Source organism: Rattus norvegicus, chromosome 15 (assembly GCF_036323735.1).
Source record: "Rattus norvegicus strain BN/NHsdMcwi chromosome 15, GRCr8, whole genome shotgun sequence".
Taxonomy (NCBI): domain Eukaryota; kingdom Metazoa; phylum Chordata; class Mammalia; order Rodentia; family Muridae; genus Rattus; species Rattus norvegicus.
The window spans coordinates 28,629,394-28,650,226 of NC_086033.1; the positions used below are offsets into that span (position 1 = coordinate 28,629,394).

At 41.9% G+C, this 20,833-nt stretch overlaps 1 gene segment (V, D, J or C); it reads left to right on the plus strand.

Annotated features, from left to right (window-relative positions):
- The first annotated feature begins 16,707 nt into the window (after positions 1-16,707).
- LOC134482279 (T cell receptor alpha variable 10-like) lies at positions 16,708-20,582 on the plus strand. The segment is given in 2 exon segments: positions 16,708-16,753; positions 20,269-20,582. Coding segments are annotated over 2 exon segments (360 nt in total).
- Positions 20,583-20,833: the final 251 nt, after the last annotated feature.

Consider the following 20,833-nt stretch of genomic DNA (forward strand, 5'->3'; position numbering starts at 1 on the left):
TTCTGGTGGGTGACCAAGAGCAACAGCAACAGGTTCCATTATTTCTGGGGTCTCTATGGCTGCTCCAGATCAACACTAGGGGATGTGTCCCAGAGCTGGTTTTGGGCTTTTTATTTGGAATTATATTGCTGGGGGGTGGGGAGTATTATGCTAATTCACTTTGTCTCTCTGTATCTTTCCTCTCTTTTCTGTTTTGTACACACATACACATACATGCACACACACAAACACACACACACACACACACACACACAATTTTGAAACATCCTTAATGTTAGTTGGCCCTTCATGCACCCACCCTTTCTGCCATACTCTCTTCCTCCCTCTGTATTTAACCCTTCACTGCCCACAAAAATGCTATTGACTGAATATTAAATATTTTGTTGCCTTCATTCATCAGGATGAATCGTAGTGACATTTTGATTTCAAATGTTTATCCCAGCCCATGATTCAGTGGTACAGAGTGTGTGTACCTCTTTCCAGGTTACTAATAATGACTCAGTAACATTCAAAAAAACCCAACCCCATCTCTACATCTTTATTCATGGCTTTCAGTAATTAGAGAAGTGGCCACAAGATGGCAGTAGGGCGCAGCTGATGAGAAGCACAGCAAGCTCATTTCATTGCATCCTGAAGCAATGCATCCGTTTTCTTATTGGCTAGTAAGATAACACAGGAAGCTGCTATAACTGTTAGAGAAAAGGGAAAACCTGGAAAGACAAAGAGCTTGCTTGGCACGAGATTGCAAGTCTACATTAATCCCAGGCAGGAAGAACAATGAAGGCATCCATTCACACTGTATTCCTGTTCTCCTGGCTGTGGATGGACTGTAAGTTGAAGATTTGGGGTCAAGAGAAAATATTTGGTGGATATGTCTTAGAGATTCATGGGCAGTCTATTTTATAGAGTTCCCTTTAGTTGTTGTGGACAAAGAGATTAAGCAGAGGACTGCCTGACCGCTCTCCTCCTGTCTGTTTTCCTTTCTGTGTAGGGGAGAGCCATGGAGAGAAGGTCGAGCAGGTTCTTTCTACACTGAGTGTTCAAGAGGGAGACACCGCTGTCATCAACTGTACTTACACAGACAGTACTTCATCATACTTCCCTTGGTACAAGCAAGGAGCTGGAAAGGGTCTCCACTTTGTGATAGACATTCGTTCAAATGTGGACAAAAAGGAGACTCAACGATTTAAAATTTTACTAGATAAGAAAGCCAAAAAATTCTCCCTGCACATCACAGCCACACAGGCTGAAGATTCAGCCATCTATTTCTGTTCAGCAAGTGCACAATGTTTCCAAGGCACCTGCAACCTGTCCTCAAACTTGCTATGGGGGTGCTATGGGGGTTGGAGCCCAATCCACATCCTGTGTCTTGTAGTCAAGCATTTGTCATATTTTTAATTACAATGGAAACTATAACATACAGATATTTAAAACATATATGAGAAATTTATGCTCTCTCTCAGAGAGAGAGAGAGAAAGAGAGAGAGAGAGAGAAAGAGAAAGAGAGAGAGAGAGAGAGAGAGAGAGAGAGAGAGAGAGGTGTGGTAGTGGTTCATACCTTTAATTCCAGAACTCAGAAGGCATAGGCAGGCGGATCTCTAAGTTGAAGGCCATCCAGGGTTACATAGAGAAACCTTATTTTGAGAAAGAACTCCAAAATAGTTTATTTTTTAACTCAAAATTCCTAACATTTTTTTTTTGTATATTCGTATGTCTTAGTTACTTTCTTATTGCTGTGAAGAGGTACCACGGCCAAGGTAACTTACAAAACGAAATCATTTACTGGGGTGTTGGCTTACAGTTTCAGGGAAGAAGTCCATGATCATCATGGCAGGGAACATGGCAACAATCAAGTAGGCAGGCTATTGGTGACTTACATGTAGAGATGACAGCCTTAAAACAGGGCAGGGAGAGAGAGAGAGAGAGAATGGCATCCCCAGTGACACTCCTACAACAAGGCCACATTCAATACCTGAGACATCTACCAACTGGGGACAAAATACCCAAACATATGATCTGATCCTGTGGGGTGCTTATCACTCCAACCACCACAAGGTATGGGAGCTACACTTACCTTTGTGTGTAGGTTCCATGTTTAGAATACAGTTAGAAATAGGACTGGTTTAGGGAAGTGACTTTAATAGTTTCTCATCCAGGGTTCATTGCTTAGTCAGACATGTATAGTGGGCTTTGCTTAGAGTATTGGACATGGATTCCATCATGTTGAGTAGGCTTTATGCTGGCTACTTATGTCAATTTTACACAAGCTGAAGTCTTCTATCTGGATAATGGCAATAGAATATATAGTTTTGGGGGTCAATGGACTCCCCTGATCAAGAATTCAAAAGAAGATATGCATTGCCCGATGGTGGGGTTTTTTGGGGGGAGGGGGCTTGTTTTGTTGGGAATAATTGCCACATCAAAATGTCATAATTTCTTTAAATATATGCATGTATGTATAAGATGCACTTACATAAGCAATTTTAAGGAAACATAAGATAGTATAATTCTCTATGGCTCTTTCAAACATCCTTAGAGCTATTTATCCCTCTTCTCACCCTCCCTTCCCCCTCCCAATGTTTGCTGCTTTCTGCTCATCAGCTAAGTATTCCTCCATGTTACCCACATCTCTCTCATAGCTCCTGCATCTATTATTCTCCTCTGAAGACCCCCATGGGTTCTTTTAACTCTCCTGTTATCTGCAGTTACTCCAGGTGATGTATTCAGAGCTGAAGATTCAGAGATGGGTTCTGGAAGTAAGTGAGTATGTGTAGCATTTGTCTTTCAGGGTCTGCGATACTCCACTCAGTATATTTTCTATATTCATCATTTACTTTCAAAGTTTACTGTACTACATTTTCAATATCTATGAATCTGTTAAAGGGCATTTAGTTCATGTATATTTTCTAACTACTATGAATAGAAGAGACATGAACATGGCTGACCAAGGATCTGTGGAGTAGAATGACCATTGGGCATGAGCAAAGGAGAGGAATAGATGGTTCATATGGTAGATCTACTTTTAGCTTTTAGAAGATTAACCACACTGATTTCCACAAATGCATCAGTTTGCAATTCCACCAATGTGAATGAATGTTTCTCTTTCCCCATATCCTCGTAAACATATTCACTGGTAGTTTTTAATTTTTTCTTTTTTATTGGATATTTTATGTATTTACATTTCAAATGTTATCCCATGGCCTGGTTTCCCCCTCTCCCATACTCTCTCCCTCTCCTTCTATGAGGGTGCTCCCCCTCCCACACATCCACTTCCACCTGGCATTTTCCTACACTGGGGAATAGACAGATACCAGGTACCAAAGTTAAATCAGTATCGAGCAAACCTTTTAAACAGTTTCATAAACTCTAAAGAAATTGAAACAGTCATTAAAAGTCTTCCAACCAAAAAATGCCTAGTACCAAATGGATTTAGTGCAGAATTCAATCAGACCTTCAAAGAAAACCTAATACCAATACTCTTCAAACTATTCCACAAACTTAAAATAGAAAGAACACTACCCAATTCATTCTATGAAGCCACAATTACACTTATACCTAAACCGTACAAAGACCCTACAAAGACAGAGAACTTCAGACCTATTTCCCTTATGAAAATTGATGCAAAAATACTCAATAAAATTCTCGCAAACTGAATCCAAGAACACTTCAAAACAATCATCCATCATGATCAAGTAGGCTTCATCCCAGGGATATAGAGATGGTTCAACATACGGAAATCCATCAATGTAATCTACTACATAAACAAACTCAAAGAAAAAGAACCACATTATCATCTCATTAGATGCTGAGAAAGCATTTGACAAAAATTCAACAGCCCTTCATGTTAAAAGTCTTGGAAAGATCAGGAATTTAAGGCCCATAACTAAACATAGTAAAAGCAATATACAGCAAACCACTAGCCAACATCAAACTAAATGGAGAGAAACTTGAAGCAATCCCACTAAAATCAGGGACTAGACAAGGCTGCCCACTGTCTCCCTACCTATTCAACATGGTATTGGAAGGTCTAGCCAGAGCAATTGGACAACAAAAGAAGGTCAAAGGAATACAAATTGGAAAGGAAGAAGTCAAAATACCACTATTTACAGATGATATGATAATATGCTTTAGTGACCCCAAAAATTCCAACCAGAGAACTCCTAAGCCTGATAAACAACTTCAGTGAAGTGGGTGGATACAAAATTATCTCAAACAAATCAGCAGCCTTCCTCTTCTCAAGGGAAAAATGGGCTGAAAAAGAAACTGGGAAATGATACCCTTCACAATAGTCACAAATTATATGAAATGTCTTGGTATGATGTTAACCAAACAAGTGAAAGATTTGAATAAAAAGAACTTCAAGTCTCTGAAGAAAGAAATTGAAGAAGACCTCAGAAGATGGAATGATCTCCCAAGCTCATGGATTGGTAGGATTAACACTGTAAAATGGCTGTCTTGATGAAAGCTATCTACAGAATCAATGCAATCTTGATCAAAAATCCAACTCAATTCTTCACAGAGATAGAAAGAGCAATTATCAAATTTATGTCGAAAAATCCAGGATATCAAAAAACATTCTCAACAATATAAGAACATCTGGGGGAATCACCATCCCTGACCTCAAGGTGTATTGTAGATCAATAGTGAGAAGAACCACATGGTATTGGTACAGAGACAGACTAGTAGAGCAATGGAATGGAATTCAAGACCCAGAAATGAACCCACACATCTATGGTCACTTGATTTTTGACAAAAAGCAAAAACCATTCCTTGGGGAAAAAAAAGAGCATTTTCAGCAAATGGTGCTGGTTCAACTGGAGGTCAGCATGCAGAAGGCAAATTGACCCATTCTTATCTCCTTGTACAAAGCTCAAGTCCAAGTGGATCTAGGACCTCTACATAAAAGAAGATACATTGAAACTAATAGAAGAGATAGTAGGGAAGAGCCTCAAACACATGGGCATAGGGTAAATTTTCCTCAACAGTACACTAATGACTTATGCTCTAAGATCAAGTATTAACAAGTGGGACCTCATAAAATTGCAAAGCTTCTGTAAGGCAAAGGACACTGTCAATAGAACAAAGTGGCAACCTACAGACTGGGGAAAGATCTTTACCAACCCTGCATCTGATAGAGAGCTAATATCTAATGTATACAAGGACCCTAAGAAGTAAGACTCTAGAGAGTCAAGTAACCCTATTAAAATGGGGGTACAGAGCTAAACAAATTCTCAACTGAGGAATATTGAATTGCTGATAAGCACCTAAAGAAATAGTTTTTTAATCTTGATCACTCTGCCTGAGATAAGACAAAATCTCAAAGTAGTAGAAAAATGAGATTGGACTCAGACTTACCACTTTAACAAAAATTAACTGGAAATGGATCAAGGACCTCAATGTAAAACCTAAAATGTTGAAACTGCTATGAGTAAACATTCACACCATTTGAATTTCATTTCCATAATTGCCAAAATTGAATAATCCTTCTGATATTCCCTAGATATTTTTATTTCTTCTTTTTTTGGAAACTGTCCTGATCCATGGCCCATTTTCAAATTGTGTCACTTGTTCTGAGTTGTTTGTATATTCTAAATATTAACCCTCTACCAAATGTTTCACTGGAAAAGATTCTCTCCAACTCTGTGGGGTGTCTGTACTTCTCTCTATTGCTTCCTGATCTGTAGGCGAGATTTTCATTCTACAAGGTCTCTTATGTGAACTACTGTCATTAACTCCTGGGCAAATGGGGTCCTGTTTAGAAAGTTCTTTCCTAAACCTACACCTTCTGGGATTGCCTGTGTTTTCTTCCAGCAGTTTCATTGTTTGAGGTTTCACATTTAGATCTTCGATCCATTTGGAGTTTATTTTTCCTAAGGTGATAGATCTAATTTCCTTCTTGTACACGTGGACAACCAGTTTTCTCTGCACCATTTGTTGAAGATGCTGTCTTTTCTCCAATGTGTATTTTTGGCATCTTTGTCAAGTATCAAATGGGTTGTTGTTCCATGTAACCATGTTTCAATCTTCCATTTGGTTCCATTGGCTTCATGTCTGTCTTTTAAAATAATACTATATTTTATATCACTATGAATAAAATTGGACCTATAACTATCACCTTCACAAAAATTAACTCCTGATTTTCCAGCTACCACTCCACCTGCCCCCACTTAAACCACAGTTGAACATTCAAGTTAGCCCCCCTTTCTCCCTGATTCTGCTGCCTACCAAGTACCCAGAGTCATACCCGCATCCCTGAGCTAGCTGCCTGGTGTCAGTCTGGCTCTATTGTTTGGCTGCTTCTACTGCTGCTCAGCTGGCCATCACCAGACCTGCCACCCAAGGACTATCCAGGTTAGATCTGCCATTCACTGCCCTGAGTCCCCTTGGACATGCCCAGCTACTCTGCGCTGTTTCCTATCACCATGGCCAGACCACTTCCATCAGGCTTGCATCACCAAGGGCATCCAGATTAGTCTCTTCCCTCTGTCTCCAATCCTCTCTCCTCCATGCCCCCTGGGTCATTTCCAGCTGCTCTGAGACTTGCAGTGTCCCATTGTGTTTCATAATCCAGCCCCAGGAGGCCTGCTGCACCAGGGACATCCAGGGACAAGCAGATGGCTTGAGGCCAGCATAAGAACACAATCAACAAAAGCCCGGGCTGTAGGGCACCTCCAGAGCCCAACTATCCCACTACAGCAAACCCTGGATATCCTGACAGAATTGAAGCACAGGAAAAATGACCTTAAATTCAAATGTAAAAGATGATAGATACCTTTATATAGGAAATGAGTAAATTTCTCAAATAAAAAACAGGAAAATACAATCAAACAGATAGAGGACTTTAAAGAGGGAATGAATAAATCTCTTAAAGAAACACAGGAAAATACAGGTTAAGAGGTGAAGGAAATGAATAGAACTCTTCAAGAATTGAAATGGAAATGGAAGTAATAAATAAAACAGAACCCGAGAGAATTCTGGATTTGGAAAACCTAGGGGAGAGAATAGGAACAAGAGACACAAGCATCACTAACAAAATACAGGAGATTGAAGAGAGACTCAGGCACAGCAGATACAATAGAAGAATTTGATATGTTGAAAGAATAAAAAATGCAGCTAAGAAGTCAGAAGTTTAAAAAAGCCCCAAATACCTCAAATTCCAGACCCTGCCCTCTATCTGTACTAGCTGACCATAAAGTTAGATTAAAATCTTAGAGAATAATCTTGAGAAACAGGAAGCTCCTCTCAGGAACTGATGGACCATAAAGTTTAACAATCTTGAGAAACAGGAAGCTCCTCTTTGTGATTTTTCATTATTATTCTCGACACTTTCCAGTGACACCATCCCTGCCCTGTCGGGTTGTGGTTTCTGCCTTTAAATACCCTTTCACCCAGCCTTTCGGGGTCGAACTCCATGCATCGGATACGACTCTCGACCCCAGTGCACTGGTTCCTACCAATAAACCTCATGTTTATTACAGCAAGGACGGTCTCACGTGAGTTCTTGGGGGGTCGTATCATCCCGAGACTTGAGTGAGGGTCTCCCCGTTCTGGGGGTCTTTCATTTGGGGGCTCGTCCGGGATGAACGAACACCCTCATCCTGAGAGACCTACTTGGAGGTGAGATAGCATCTGTGTCTTTTTCTGTGTCCTTGTGTTTTGTGCCGGCTAAACTCTGGGTCTGTATTTGCTACTCTGGGTCTGTATTTGCTCGAGAGTTCTGGAGTTCTGGTTTTGCAGTCGCTAACGTCTCAGGCTGAGAGGGGAGGCTCGTGTCTCAGGAGAGACATGAGTGTGAGCGGTAGATGTCCCAAGGGCTCACTGATTGTACTGCCCTGGAGACATCTCAGGAGGTCTGGGGGAACCCCAGGGACACCTGGGAGATTCCCATCTGGGTGCCGGTGAGGATTCAGTGATTCTCCTGGACTGGAGAAGAGACCCGTCCTCCCAGCTGTCTGTATTTCTAGAGTGGTCTTTGTCTGTGTGTTTTAGGTCTTTGTTTTATGTTACTTGTGACTTTGACGATGGGACTCCTGAGTTTGATTTTAGACCAGTGGACTGCTAGAGAACACAATTTGTACCGTGGAAGACTTTTTGCCCCTTGGAGTGGCCAGTGTTTGATATTGGCTGGCCTCCAGAAGTCACCTTTGACTTAACCATTATTTTTGATCTGCTGTCATTCATCTGTCTGTGGTTGAGAAGGAAGAGTGATGTGGAATCCACTCTCCTTCATCTGTCGTTGTAAACTCCCTTCTAAATTAGTTCAGTTTTGTGGTGATCTCACAGCGGCCACTTGTTTTTTGTTTTTATGCGCACTTCTATTTTTTGTCTGTTAATCTTTTGATTGTCTTTCTGTGTGACTGAATGCTATTTGTCCTGTTCGGCGGACCTCTATTTTCTGGATTCTTGTTTTCTCGCCATCCCACTTGAGATGCTTGTTAGTAGCTGTTACAGGAGATACAGAATCCTACTAGAGGCCAGAAAAAATGTTGCAGACATGGATGGAAGACCCTCACTTCTGCCTGTTGACTTCAATATGCCTGAAGGTAGGGAGCACCAGGTCTACCGTCAGACTCCAATGGTGGGTCCATGAGGGGCTGAAAAAACGCCCCACCAATTTGGCTAAAGTAAGGAAAAGATATGAAGAAAAAGTTGCAGAAACTTGAAGGGTTAAGCTAAGTCACTGAGAGAGTTACTATAAGTTGCAGAGAAAATAAGGTTGATGTGTGGTTCAGGGTCTGTGCACAAAAGTAGACAGCACCTAATAGCTGTAGAAGAAGATGCAGACAGAGAGACTGAAAAAAGAAAGAAAGAAAGAGGACAGAAAGAACAGAAAGCTAGGGAAGAAAAGAGACAAAAAGAAGAGGAAGCTAGAAAGCTAAAGAGAATTAAAAGACAAGAGAGGAACATATACTGGCCATAGTAGGTAGGGAACCTAGGAAGACAGTACCTGGCAACAGAAGAGAATTCCTGGCTAAAGATCAGTGTGCCTAATGCAAAGAAAAAGGACACTGAGTCCCAGAAATAGCAAGAGGGGCCACTGGAGAGCCTCTCGGTCCTAGAGTGCTGACTATGTGCAGAGATAGAAGGGAAGCCCAGCCAGTTGTTTTGTGGATACAGGGACCCAACGCTCTGTGCTCCTATGCTCCAGTGAGCCAGTATCCAAAGACCTTGGGTACAGGGGGCTACTGGCACCAAACAATACTTATGGACTGCGCAAAGATCAGTGGACCTTGGCGTGGGCCGGGTAACCCACTAGTTCATGGTCATCCCTGACTGCCCCTATCCCTTGCTCATGAGAAATTTGCTCTCCAAAATGGCTTGCGTGTGCTGAAATGGCTGGGTGAGGCCATGTGTATGCATATCTACAGACTGTGTACGTGGAGCTTAAGACCTGTCTCAGTACACCAGTACCTGATGCTGGGAGATGTGTGGCTTAGTGCCGTTCTGCCTGGAACACACCGTTCCTGCCAGTCGGGCACTGACAATTATCACCCAATCCAGGACTTAAACTGTGATAGAGTGGCTGATGTTTTGCCTTTGAATAGAACGTCCCAAAAGATGGGACCACTGGTCAGCTGCGATGGACTAGATTCTCCACTGGTTGGAGACAATCTGGTCACCTTGCTGCCCAATCCTGACCTGGAGCCACCATAGCACAAGTGTCAAGTACTGACAGAAGCGCATGGGTGGAGGAAAGACCTCTGCAACTGGCTGATTGACCCCTGCTGAAAGCTGAGGCTACCTTGTCTACAGACGGGAACAGTTCTCTTCATGAAGGTCAGAGATAAGTGGGTGCTGCCATGGTGTACAACACAATGTCATCTGGAATGGCTGAACCCCAACCCCCCAGCACATCAGTGCCACAGATGTCTTTGCCATCTCTTGGATGCCCTGATGAAGTCAGCAACTGTGAGTATTATTCATTGCCCAGGACATCAGGAAGGAAGAGATTCAGTGGCATGGGGCAGTAACAAAGCAGATAAAGTGGCTCGGGAAATGGCTATGCAGGACCCTATCCTTGTTACAGGCCTGCAAGAGAAAGCCACTGGGAACTGGGATTGGACTAAGGGATGGCCTCACTGTGAATGTACAACAGAAGAAAAGGCCCAAATTGCTTAAACGAAAAAAAGACAAGGGCACACTTGAGGGAAAACTATATTCCTCAGAGAACAAACAAAAGACTCACTTTGCCAAATACAGAAATGGATTCACTTAGATAAGAAGCTTGTCCAAGTAGTTAAGGTGTATGTAATAGACTTTAAGATTCTAGCCAGAGAGGCAGTAAAAAAATATAAGGTATGTCAGTAAGTGAATGCTTAGCAAGCAAACAGGGCAAAGAGACCTAGAGAGTTTAGTGAAAAGTCGAAGTGAACTTCACTGAGATAAAACCAGGAAAATATGATCACAAGTATCTCCTAGTGCTTGTAGATACCTTTCCAGGAATAGATAGAAGCTTTCCTCACCAAGCAAGAGATGGCCTCGGTAGTCATCAAGAAGATACTGGAAGAGGGACTGGAGAGATGGCTCAGCGGTTAAGAGCACCTGACTACTCTTCCAGAGGTCCTGAGTTCAATTCCCAGCAACCACATGGTGGCTCATGACCATCTGTAAAGAGATCTGATGCCCTCTTCTGGTGTATCTGAAAACATCTACAGTGTACTTATATATAATAAATGAATAAATCTTTTAAAAAAAAAAGATACTGGAAGAAATCTTCCCCAGGTCTGGAGTGCCCAAGGTAATCTGGTCAGACAATGGCCCTACTTTCGTTGCCAAGGTAAGCCAGGGTGTGGCCAAGTATTTAGAGGTTGATTGGAAATTATGTTGTATTTACAGACCTCAAAGTTCAGGACAGGTAGAGTAAATAAATAAAACTCTAAAAGAGATCCTGACCAAATTGACCATGGAGACTGCGCAGACTGGGTGGTACTCCTTCCCTCTTGCTCTCTTCAGACCAAGAAATACCCCTTCCAGATTCAGTCTTACCCCCTTTGAGATCTTATATGGGGCCTCAGCTCCTCTGACTGTATTAGATGATGTTACTGAACCAACATGTCATACTAATAATGATTTGTATGCCAGGCTAAAAGACCTACAGGTGATACAGAAAGAAATCTGCTCACAGCTGGCAGCAGCCTATACCCCGGGGACCTCCAAGTCATCTCATCAGTTCCAGGTCAGAGACTGCAGATACACACAACGACACGGAGCCCAGACACTCGAGCCTCTCTGGAAAGGACCGTACCTGGTGCTGCTGACCACCCTGACAGCCATCAAATCTCAGCCCTCACCAGCCAAGTACTAGGTGTTGGGGCTGAGAGCTGGGACCTAGAGGGACACTCAGATCTTCAAAAAGCTCCCTAGACTTGCACATCAGATAAGTGGATACATCAGAGACATGACTGGGAGGTTGCTATAATGCTCACTTGAGGAGTGTGTTTTAGAAACAAGAATTTCATGTTTGCCCTGAGTTCCCTCGGGATATGTGTGGGGATAGGCTTGATTTCTATTGCAAATGATGTAACATCCCCTTACTATGAAGGCATTATGTGCATTCGTACTTCTAACCCTTCTTGGGACTGTGCCTCAGGGATCATAAGTTTAGAAGTTCTAAGATAGTCATGACCTTGGTGTGTAGGTTTAGATAGTGTCCAGATTGGAATCCTGATGCTAAAGACTTAGTAAGAAAAAAAAAAAGGAGTTGAGAATTACTTAGGGCTATCTTAAGAGTTGAGAATTACTTAAGGCTATCTAGGTGCTGCAAGGGCAGCACAAGGACATCTGCTGTTGCCCTGCAATGCAAGGCTTATGGAGAATTCAGAACTGCCATTGACTCAGATATAAAAAGAGTAAAAAAGACTTTTTAGTTGACCTCCAAGAATACCTAACCTCCCTCTCAGAGGTAATCCTTCAGAATTGGAGAAGATTAGACCTGATATTCCCTAAAGAAGGAGTCTGTGTGCTACACTGAAAGAAGAATGTTGCTTCTATGTAGACCATTCAGGAGTAATTAAAGACTCCATGAATAAACTTAGAGAAAGGTTAGACAAAAGACAGAGAGACAGAGAAGCGCATCAGGGATGGTTCGAGAGCTGGTTTAGTAGATCTCCTTGGATGACTACTCTGATATCTTCCCTTATGGGACCCTTCTTAGTTTTGCTTCTGCTTCTGATTATAGGTCCATGTGTGTTAAAGAAACTAGTTGCATTCATTAGAGAAAGAGTGAGTACTGTTCAGATTTTGATGGTATGAAACAGTATCATGCTTTAGGAGGACAAAAAAGTCAATATTATAAAGATACTAAAATTTAGTTCTATGATTAGAACTAGCCACTAGAAGAAGTAGGGAATGAAAGAATAAAAAAATGCAGCTAAGAAGTCAGAAGTTTAAAAAAGCCCCAAATACCTCAAATTCCAGACCCTGCCCTCTACCTGTACTAGCTGACCATAAAGTTAGATTAAAATCTTAGAGAATAATCTTGAGAAACAGGAAGCTCCTCTCAGGAACTGATGGACCATAAAGTTTAACAATCTTGAGAAACAGGAAGCTCCTCCTTTTGATTTTTCATTATTATTCTCGACACTTTCCAATGACACCATCCCTGCCCTGTCGGGTTGTGGTTTCTGCCTTTAAATACCCTTTCTCCCAGCCTTTCGGGGTCGAACTCCACTGCCCCTGCGTGGGATACGACTCTCGACCCCAGTGCACTGGTTCCTGTCAATAAACCTCATGTTTATTACAGCAATGACGGTCTCACGTGAGTTCTTGGGGGGTCGCATCATCCCGAGACTTGAGTGAGGGTCTCCCCGCTCAAGGGGTCTTTCAATGTGAATCAAAGAAAATATTAAATTTAAAAAATTTCTAACACAAAACTTCAAGGAAATCAGGGATAATATGCAAAGACCTAACCTAAGAATAATAGGAACAGAAGAAGGTCAGAAGGACCAGAAAATACTTACACAAAATCATTAAAAAAATCCGAACCTAAAGAGATGCCTATAAACATACAAGAAGCTTAGAGAATACCAAGTAACATGCAAAGGCCGACAATCAGAATCACATACGACTTCTCAACAGAGACTTTGAAAGCTGGAAGGGCCTAGACAGATGTCTCACAGCCTGTGAAACCTGAAGTGCTGACACTGCTATGAATACCAATTCTGGGGTGGGAGCCCCCATCCCTAGCTTTATTTTTTCTGCTGCAGATCACTTTAGCTAGCTTGAAACTTTTGTGGTTTCATACAAACTTCAGTTTTATTACTGTAACAAATTGGGATTTTGATTGGTACTGCATTGAACTATAAATTGCTTTTGGTAGAATGGTCATTTTCATAATGCTATTTCTACCCTGAGCATTGTATATATTTTCATCTACTAGGGTCTTCCCCAATCTTTTTCTTTATTTATATAAATAATTTTTTTTATAGAGTAGGAACCTTCCACTTCTTGGTTAGGTCTATTTTTAGACCATTTTGAAAGTTGTTGTGATGGGAATGTTTTCAAGATTCCTTTCTCAGCATGTATGCTATGGATGTATAGAAAGTCTATTGATTTTGTAGATTACTATTTTACTGAAATTGCATTAATCACTTCTACAAGTGCTCTGATGAAATATTTACAGTCTGCTATGTATAACATTCTACCTTCTGCAAAGAGAGATGATTTAACTTCTTATTTTTACATGTATCCCTTTAATTGCATCCTCTTGTCTTATTGCTATAGTCAGTTCTTCAAGTTCTGCATTGGAAAGGAGCAGAAATACTGCTAACCATTTTTTGCAGGTTGTCTAAGTTAATTTTTCCAATAACATTGAGACATGCAAGAGCATCAGTTTTCTGAGCAGTCCCATGGACCAGACACTGTCAAAGGTCTCAAAACAGGAGGACTGGACATGTTTTACTCCTGCTCCTGGTCTTTGGTAAAGAGACTTCTGAGCATATAGCATGGACTTAACCAATACTTAATCACTACCAGCTCCTCACTCACACTTGATGGATTCCCCCTCCCCACCAAAAAGACAGCAACCTCAGATCAAAAGTTGGGAGAGGAGGAACATTGTCTTGGCTGTTCATGCCCATGTTTGTGTGCTGGGATCTAGTTATCTGTAGTAGTTATCTTTGAGGTGTTTTTTGGTGTCAATATCTAGTCTTGCATTTGTTGGGTGAGTTTTCTTTTATTTCACTGCTGTTGCCTTCTCTGGAACCTAGGCAAGGGTGGTGCTATAGGGTTCCTTGTAGAGTGTTTCTGTGGGTTGTCAGGTGACAGGAAGAATTGGAGATTCACTAGGAGGGTATTCTGAAAGTGTCCAAGGGAAAGAGCTAGGAGGACTGGGTTCTCAGTCCATGGAATGGAAGTGAGGTTGGAGGAGAGGCTCCAGTAAGCAGGCTATTACTGGACTAAGAGTAAGTCTGGAGAGACTGTAATGAAGGATAGGAAAGCTCCTGAGTCCAGATCTAGTAAGACCTCTATGGGTCCCTAGTAGAAAGAGTTACACACACACACACACACACACACCTTCATTTAGTACCTTTTTTCTTGTTGGTTTTTCTTTATATTTAATATTTTATCAGCAAAATGCTGTGGGACATTTATTTTTCTAATGCTTTATATTTTGTATTCTCTGTGCATTTTTATTTATTTGGGTTTGTCTTTCCTTAATGTAGATGGTCTGTAATGCATTCATACTAAGTGTACTACTAAATTTTATTATGGATTTAGTCATAGCTAACCTTAGGCCAAGAGCTAAAAGATGGCACCCAAAAGTTCAATCTTGATAGACATGTAACATTGATGTCAAGAAATTAAACATGCAGTGACACAGCAAGAATAAAAAACTATGGCCTTTTGTTTATTAAGGAAAATATTGACTGTCTACTGTGCAACAGGTTTTATCATGGAAACTTATTCTATTTTATAGCCCTCCAAAATTATAGCATAAAAGTTCTCATTTTCTGTATCTAAGTTTATCTGCTATGTGCCAATCCATGCTCTTATCAATGAGCCAATCATGATCAGTTCCTCGAAGTCCACTGGAAAAATGACAGCTATGAGTTCCTTTTCCCCAGCCTCACCCTTCACACAGTTCTTCTGAGTCGGCATTCACTGCTGCCGTGTGGAGTTTTCTACACAGCCCCAGGTCTGCTACCATAAACACATTCTTGCCGTCCCAAATTCTCATTCTCTGACTCCTTCATTCTGTCTCTCACCTTACGTTCTATATGTGCTCAAAGTTAGAATGGTGGAGTTTGGCTAATAAGTTATCCTTTATTGTAACCTCCTCTCTCTTTCCAAGTGGAACACCAAGGTGGGGCTTCGGAGCCATAAAAGGCACCAACTTTACAATTCTTGTAAGTATGATAAGTGATGCATGTTCAGAGAGAACGTTTACCACCTCACATATATTATAGGAGTTGAAGGAAAAACATATGGGTTTGCAAAAAATCACATTAAGTATATGTATAAAATTCTCAACCAGTGAATTAAAAATTAGTAGTAAAAATTTCGGTAATGTTAATGCATATTTGTTGCATACCCGTCCACCTATAGAACTCTTCATTCTGTGAAAATAAAGTTACACACTTAAAAAAATTCTGTTTCCTCCAATCTTTATGTTGTTGTCATGTATAAGAATTAATTTTATGTCTGGTGTTTTCCAAGTATCACAGCATAGTTCTGTAAAGAAGTCCTGCTGGTGTGACTTGTAAACTGGAAAAGAAGGAGAAGGGATTCATGAACTCAGAAGAGCAGGCCTTGAATTTGTTACCTGTGTCTGTATCTGAGGAATTTTCACAGGTTGATTCTTTATGGAAAGTGGGTACCAGCCAGGCCCCAGTGCAAATCAATGTGGAAGGAATCCTTCCTGCTGGACCAGCATGAACCACAGCATCAGCACCTGCCTGATGGTTGATTATCCCGTGTTGAAGACGAGGGAAGTTATGAGCAAATACGACATCAATAGCAGATCATTCGGATTCAGTTATTTATGTTGTGGAGCTTGTTCTGCCTAGAACTCATACTTTCCACTTTCCAGGAGGGATTCTGAAATATTAATTAGTACTTGTATATGGATTACACAATGTGAAAAACTTCTGTGGAAAGGTGACAGACTTAAAATATAGTTCTTTTAGAACAGAGAAAATGACTTTGCATTCCAAACCATTCATTATTCATTTTTTTATTTCCTTTGATAAATATAAATTGTCAATAGCTCCTTTACATGTTCTGAAAAACAGAATCAATCAGCATGAGGTGACTTCTTACTGCTTTCTGTGAGTTTAACCCGAAGCACTTTGATGGGAGTTCCCTGGATTGCAGCTTGGCTCACAGTAGATACAAGAACATACAAAGCTCTGTGTTATTTGTGTGTGTGTGCTTAGAGCTGTGATCTGAAGTAAAACAACCTTGAGATATTTTCTTTTTAAAGTTGCAACAGTCCATCCCAGAACTCTATTTTTAAACCAGGCTTGCCCCAAATTCACAGAAATATACCATGGTAGGTGGAAATATTGACATATGCCTTGTTGATAAGATCAGGAAGGCAGGAGGCAAATGTTAATTCATGCTCAGTTCAGCTCCTGTCCACCAGGGGGCGCAGATTCATAGCACTAGCTCATTGCCTGAGTGATTTATATCTAAGAAGACTCATTTTCTCTGAGTTAACACTTCTTCATGCTAAACATCAAGACCACTTTCTAGATGACACTAAAGATGGACTTTTCTCCAGGATTCGTGGCTTTAATACTTCTCCTACTCGGTAAGTAAACAGAGAAGTCTTCAGCAGTGAGTTATGTAAGACCATTATCTTCAAGGAGACACAGAGCTCATCTCCCTCTCCCTTTCTCTCCTTCCATTGCACTGTAGGAAGGACTCATGGAGACTCAGTGACTCAAACCGAAGGCCAAATGACCATCTCAGAAAATGGATTCCTGAGAATAAATTGCACTTATTCAGCCACAAGCATACGTTACCCTACTCTTTTCTGGTACGTTCAATATCCTGGAGAAAGTCTTCAACTCCTCCTGAAAGTCATTACGGCTGGCGAGAAGGGAAGCAGTAGAGGGTTTGAAGCCACATACAATAAAGGAACCACGTCCTTCCACTTGCAGAAAGCCTCAGTGCAAGAGTCAGACTCGGCCGTGTACTACTGTGCTCTGGGTGACACAGTGGCAGAAACCACAGGGGGAGCTGAGCACAAACCGAGAGGCAACAGGTGGTCTGGCTGCTGAGAAGCCGCCTCTGAGATCACCCTGACTTCAGCACAGCCTTCCGTGCGAGACCAAACTCAACTCTGTTGGTGAAAAATCATACAAGTGTCCTCCTGCCAGGCTACATTAACTTCAGAAATCCTTAGAGAAACGAACAAGTCTCCGGGGTCATTGTGGTATCACATTTAAGTTATTTGTCTGCAGTGCTGGGTCAAACCCAGAGCCCCATGCAAGCAAGGCAAATGGTCTACCACATTTTAAACTCCATCTATGTTCAGACAATCAAATGTGCTGGGGAAAGTGATGTCTGGGTAGTATGACCTACACAGAGTCCGGAAGGAAAGATGTGAGAGAGCAGCAATCGTTCCCTAACAAAGGCCTGTGGAATTCTTTTCTGAAAAAGATTATTATCCTCTCATATATTATACTCCAACCACAGTTTTCCCTCCCTCTCATCCCCTTAGTTTCTCACCCTACCTTCCCTTTCCCCCAGATCCACACCCCCACCTCCCCTCAGAAAAGAGCAGGGCTCCTGTGACATTAACCAAACACAGTGTGAGGAGACCAGGCACATAACTGTCACATCAAGGCTGTCAAGGCAACCCAATATGAAGAAAGGGTTCTACAAGTAGGCAAACGAGTCAGGGACAGTCCCTGCTCTCACTATTAGGATTCCCCCCAAACACTAAGCCACTTGGCCATAACATAGATGCAGAGGAGCTAGGGGAGACCCCTATAGGATCCCTGATCTCTGCAAGTCTCCATATGTCCCAATCAGTTGATTCTGTGGATCTTGTTCTCATGGCTTTGTTGTCCTTGACACCTCTGTTTCTTCCAGTCCTTCCTCCCCATCCTCTGCAGGACTCTGTGAGTGTAGCCAACTCTGAGGCTGTGGACTCTGTGAGTGTAGCCTGCTATGAGGCTGTGGACTCTGTGAGTGTAGCCGACTATGAGGCTGTGGACTCTGTGAGTGTAGCCTGCTATGAGGCTGTGGACTCTGTGAGTGTAGCCTGCTATGAGGCTGTGGACTCTGCATCTGCTCCCCTCTGCTGGTCTCTTTGATGATGATTCTGTTAGACTTGGTCCCAGAACACTCTGCAGGCAGGACAAACTCTAGGTCAAAGGTCTTGTGGCTGAGTTGTCCCAATTGCTCCCCCTGAGGCCCTGCTGGTTACAGAAGAGGCCAGTTCAGGCTGTGTTTGTGCTGCCCATCACTAGGAGTCTTTGCAAGTGGAGAGTAACCTGAGCGGAATCTACTCCACTGAATTCTTAAGGAGAAGGAGAAAGAGCAGGGACCCAGGAGCAACAACAGCCTGGAGAGCTGAAGGGGACACTCAGGGTGCAAAAGACAGAGTTCCTACTATTTTATGGGAAACTGCATCATTTTCTCTCTCTCTCTCTCTCTCTCTCTCTCTCTCTCTCTCTCTCTCTCTCTCTCTCGATCTCTCTCTCTCTCTCTTTCTCTTCTTTCTTTTTAAAGTTGAGACACTGTCTCTCTATGTTGCCTTGTCCATCCTGGAACTCTATTTGTAAAGCAGGCTGGCCCCAAACTCACAGAGATATACTTGCCTCTGCCTCTACCTCCTGAATCACAGGGACAAGCTAGCATCTTTCTTTTAAATCCTTCAAAATGATCCCATGGGACCCAACTATTTCACAGTGAGATTTAGACAAGTGTTAGATTAACTATGTGGGTGCTATGGCCTGTCCATGCTGTCACAAAACCAGAGATCACACCGTCTTTACTTCTAGTAATTTTCCCATAAAAACTTGCTGTGTCCTGTATGAAAGGGTTATTCCAGGTTCCTTTAGAGTTTTCATCATCTCTGTGCATCAGATCTCAGACATATAGTAAATCCTCACACACTTAAACATTTCACAATTCCATTTTCACTGAGAAGTGTGACGCCTTAAGAAAGGAGTTTTCAAAACCTTCAGCACTTTCCACTTCTCGGTGTCTGTGCCAGACACTCAACTATTCCTGAATTAGTGTGTAATTTATGAGCACAGAGAATTGCTGATCCTTATGGGCAATTGGATAGCATAGGTCTTGAAAAGCATTGTTGAACTAATAATGAATGATCAAAAATCATGCTATTACTATGAGAGGAGAATTTTATATTTAATCAGAGACACTTTGTATTTTAACATGAAATTGTCAAAGAATTAATAAAAATACATATATTTTACACAGAATTTAAATGTATCTGCTTTTTGACAAAATTCGTCATTTGAAATTGGTAACATAGTTGCAAATAGAGCAGAGGTAAAGTCACATTCTAAAGACATGTACATTTTAGGTGAGCACTAAACTGAGGCTTGTCATTATCATTAGCTTTTACTGTGAATCATTTCTCTTCAAACTTTCAAACATACTTTGGCATTTATTTTCAGATGAGGAAAGTAAGTATTAACTGTCTTACATAGTCCTGAGATAAATTATTATAGACACCCTTCTGTGGTTCTTATACACACACACATACATACATACATACATACATACATACATACATACATACATAGGAGTTTACATTTGGCATCAAATTGCCAACAGTAAAAAGCAACCACAAAAAACTGACTCAGAGATTTTGAGCAAGTACAACTCTGACCCCAAGATGGCAGTGCGAGCGTTAGTCCTACCTCAGGAGCTGGTGAGTGTGTGCCTGCCTGCGTGCATGCCTGCGTGCATGCCTGCGTGAGTGCATGTGTGCATCAGTCTCTGACTGGCTGGCTGTACTTCCTCAGAGTCTCCATTTAATGCTAGAAGAAAAAGCTGATGAATCAGGCAGCAGCTTTGGGCTAGGCTTCTGCAGAAAAACCATGGGGAAGCACCTGAGTGCCTGCTGGGTGCTTTTGTGGCTGCATCATCAGTGTGAGTGAGTGGAGGTGTTAGCTGGGGGCCACAGGAAGGCATCTTAGGATTTGGGAAGGATGTAATTCTGTGTGCCAGGAGAGACACATGGGCCTGCTTGTGGATAACCTGAGATGCTTGTAGAGAGTAAGGAAGGATCTCATCTAAGCTTAGATGGTTGATTTCTGGACTCTCTCACTGTTTTCTGAATAGGGGTGGCTGGCAAGACCCAAGTGGAGCAGAGTCCCCAGTCCCTGGTTGTCCATCAGGGAGAGAGCTGTGTCCTTCAATGCAATTACACTGTGACTCCCTTCAACAACTTGAGGTGGTACAAACAAGACAGAGGCAGAGCTCCTGTGTCCCTGACAGTCCTGACAAACAAGGAAGAGAAAACATCAAGGGGAAGATACTCGGCAACTCTGGATGCAGGCGCTAAGCACAGCACCCTGCACATCACAGCCTCCCTGCTGGATGACGCTGCCACCTACATCTGTGTGGTGGCCGCACCATGCTCCCCAGAAACTTAGAGCCAGTACCAAAACCTGCTCCTGGAGGCTTTGAGGAGGTATAGGTGATACAGAAGTCTTTTAAATTCTGTACCGGGAACTGAAATTCCTTTTTTGGGCCATGATTTCATTAGAAAGACAATTTTAAAACAGTCTGAAAAGAGAGCTTGAAGGAATTTTCAATAGATTTTAAGAGAAAAACTTTGTAGGAAAGCAAGAAATCCTGGCAGCCACCATAAAGGGGGGAGGTGGAAAAAACATTAGCCTTTCAG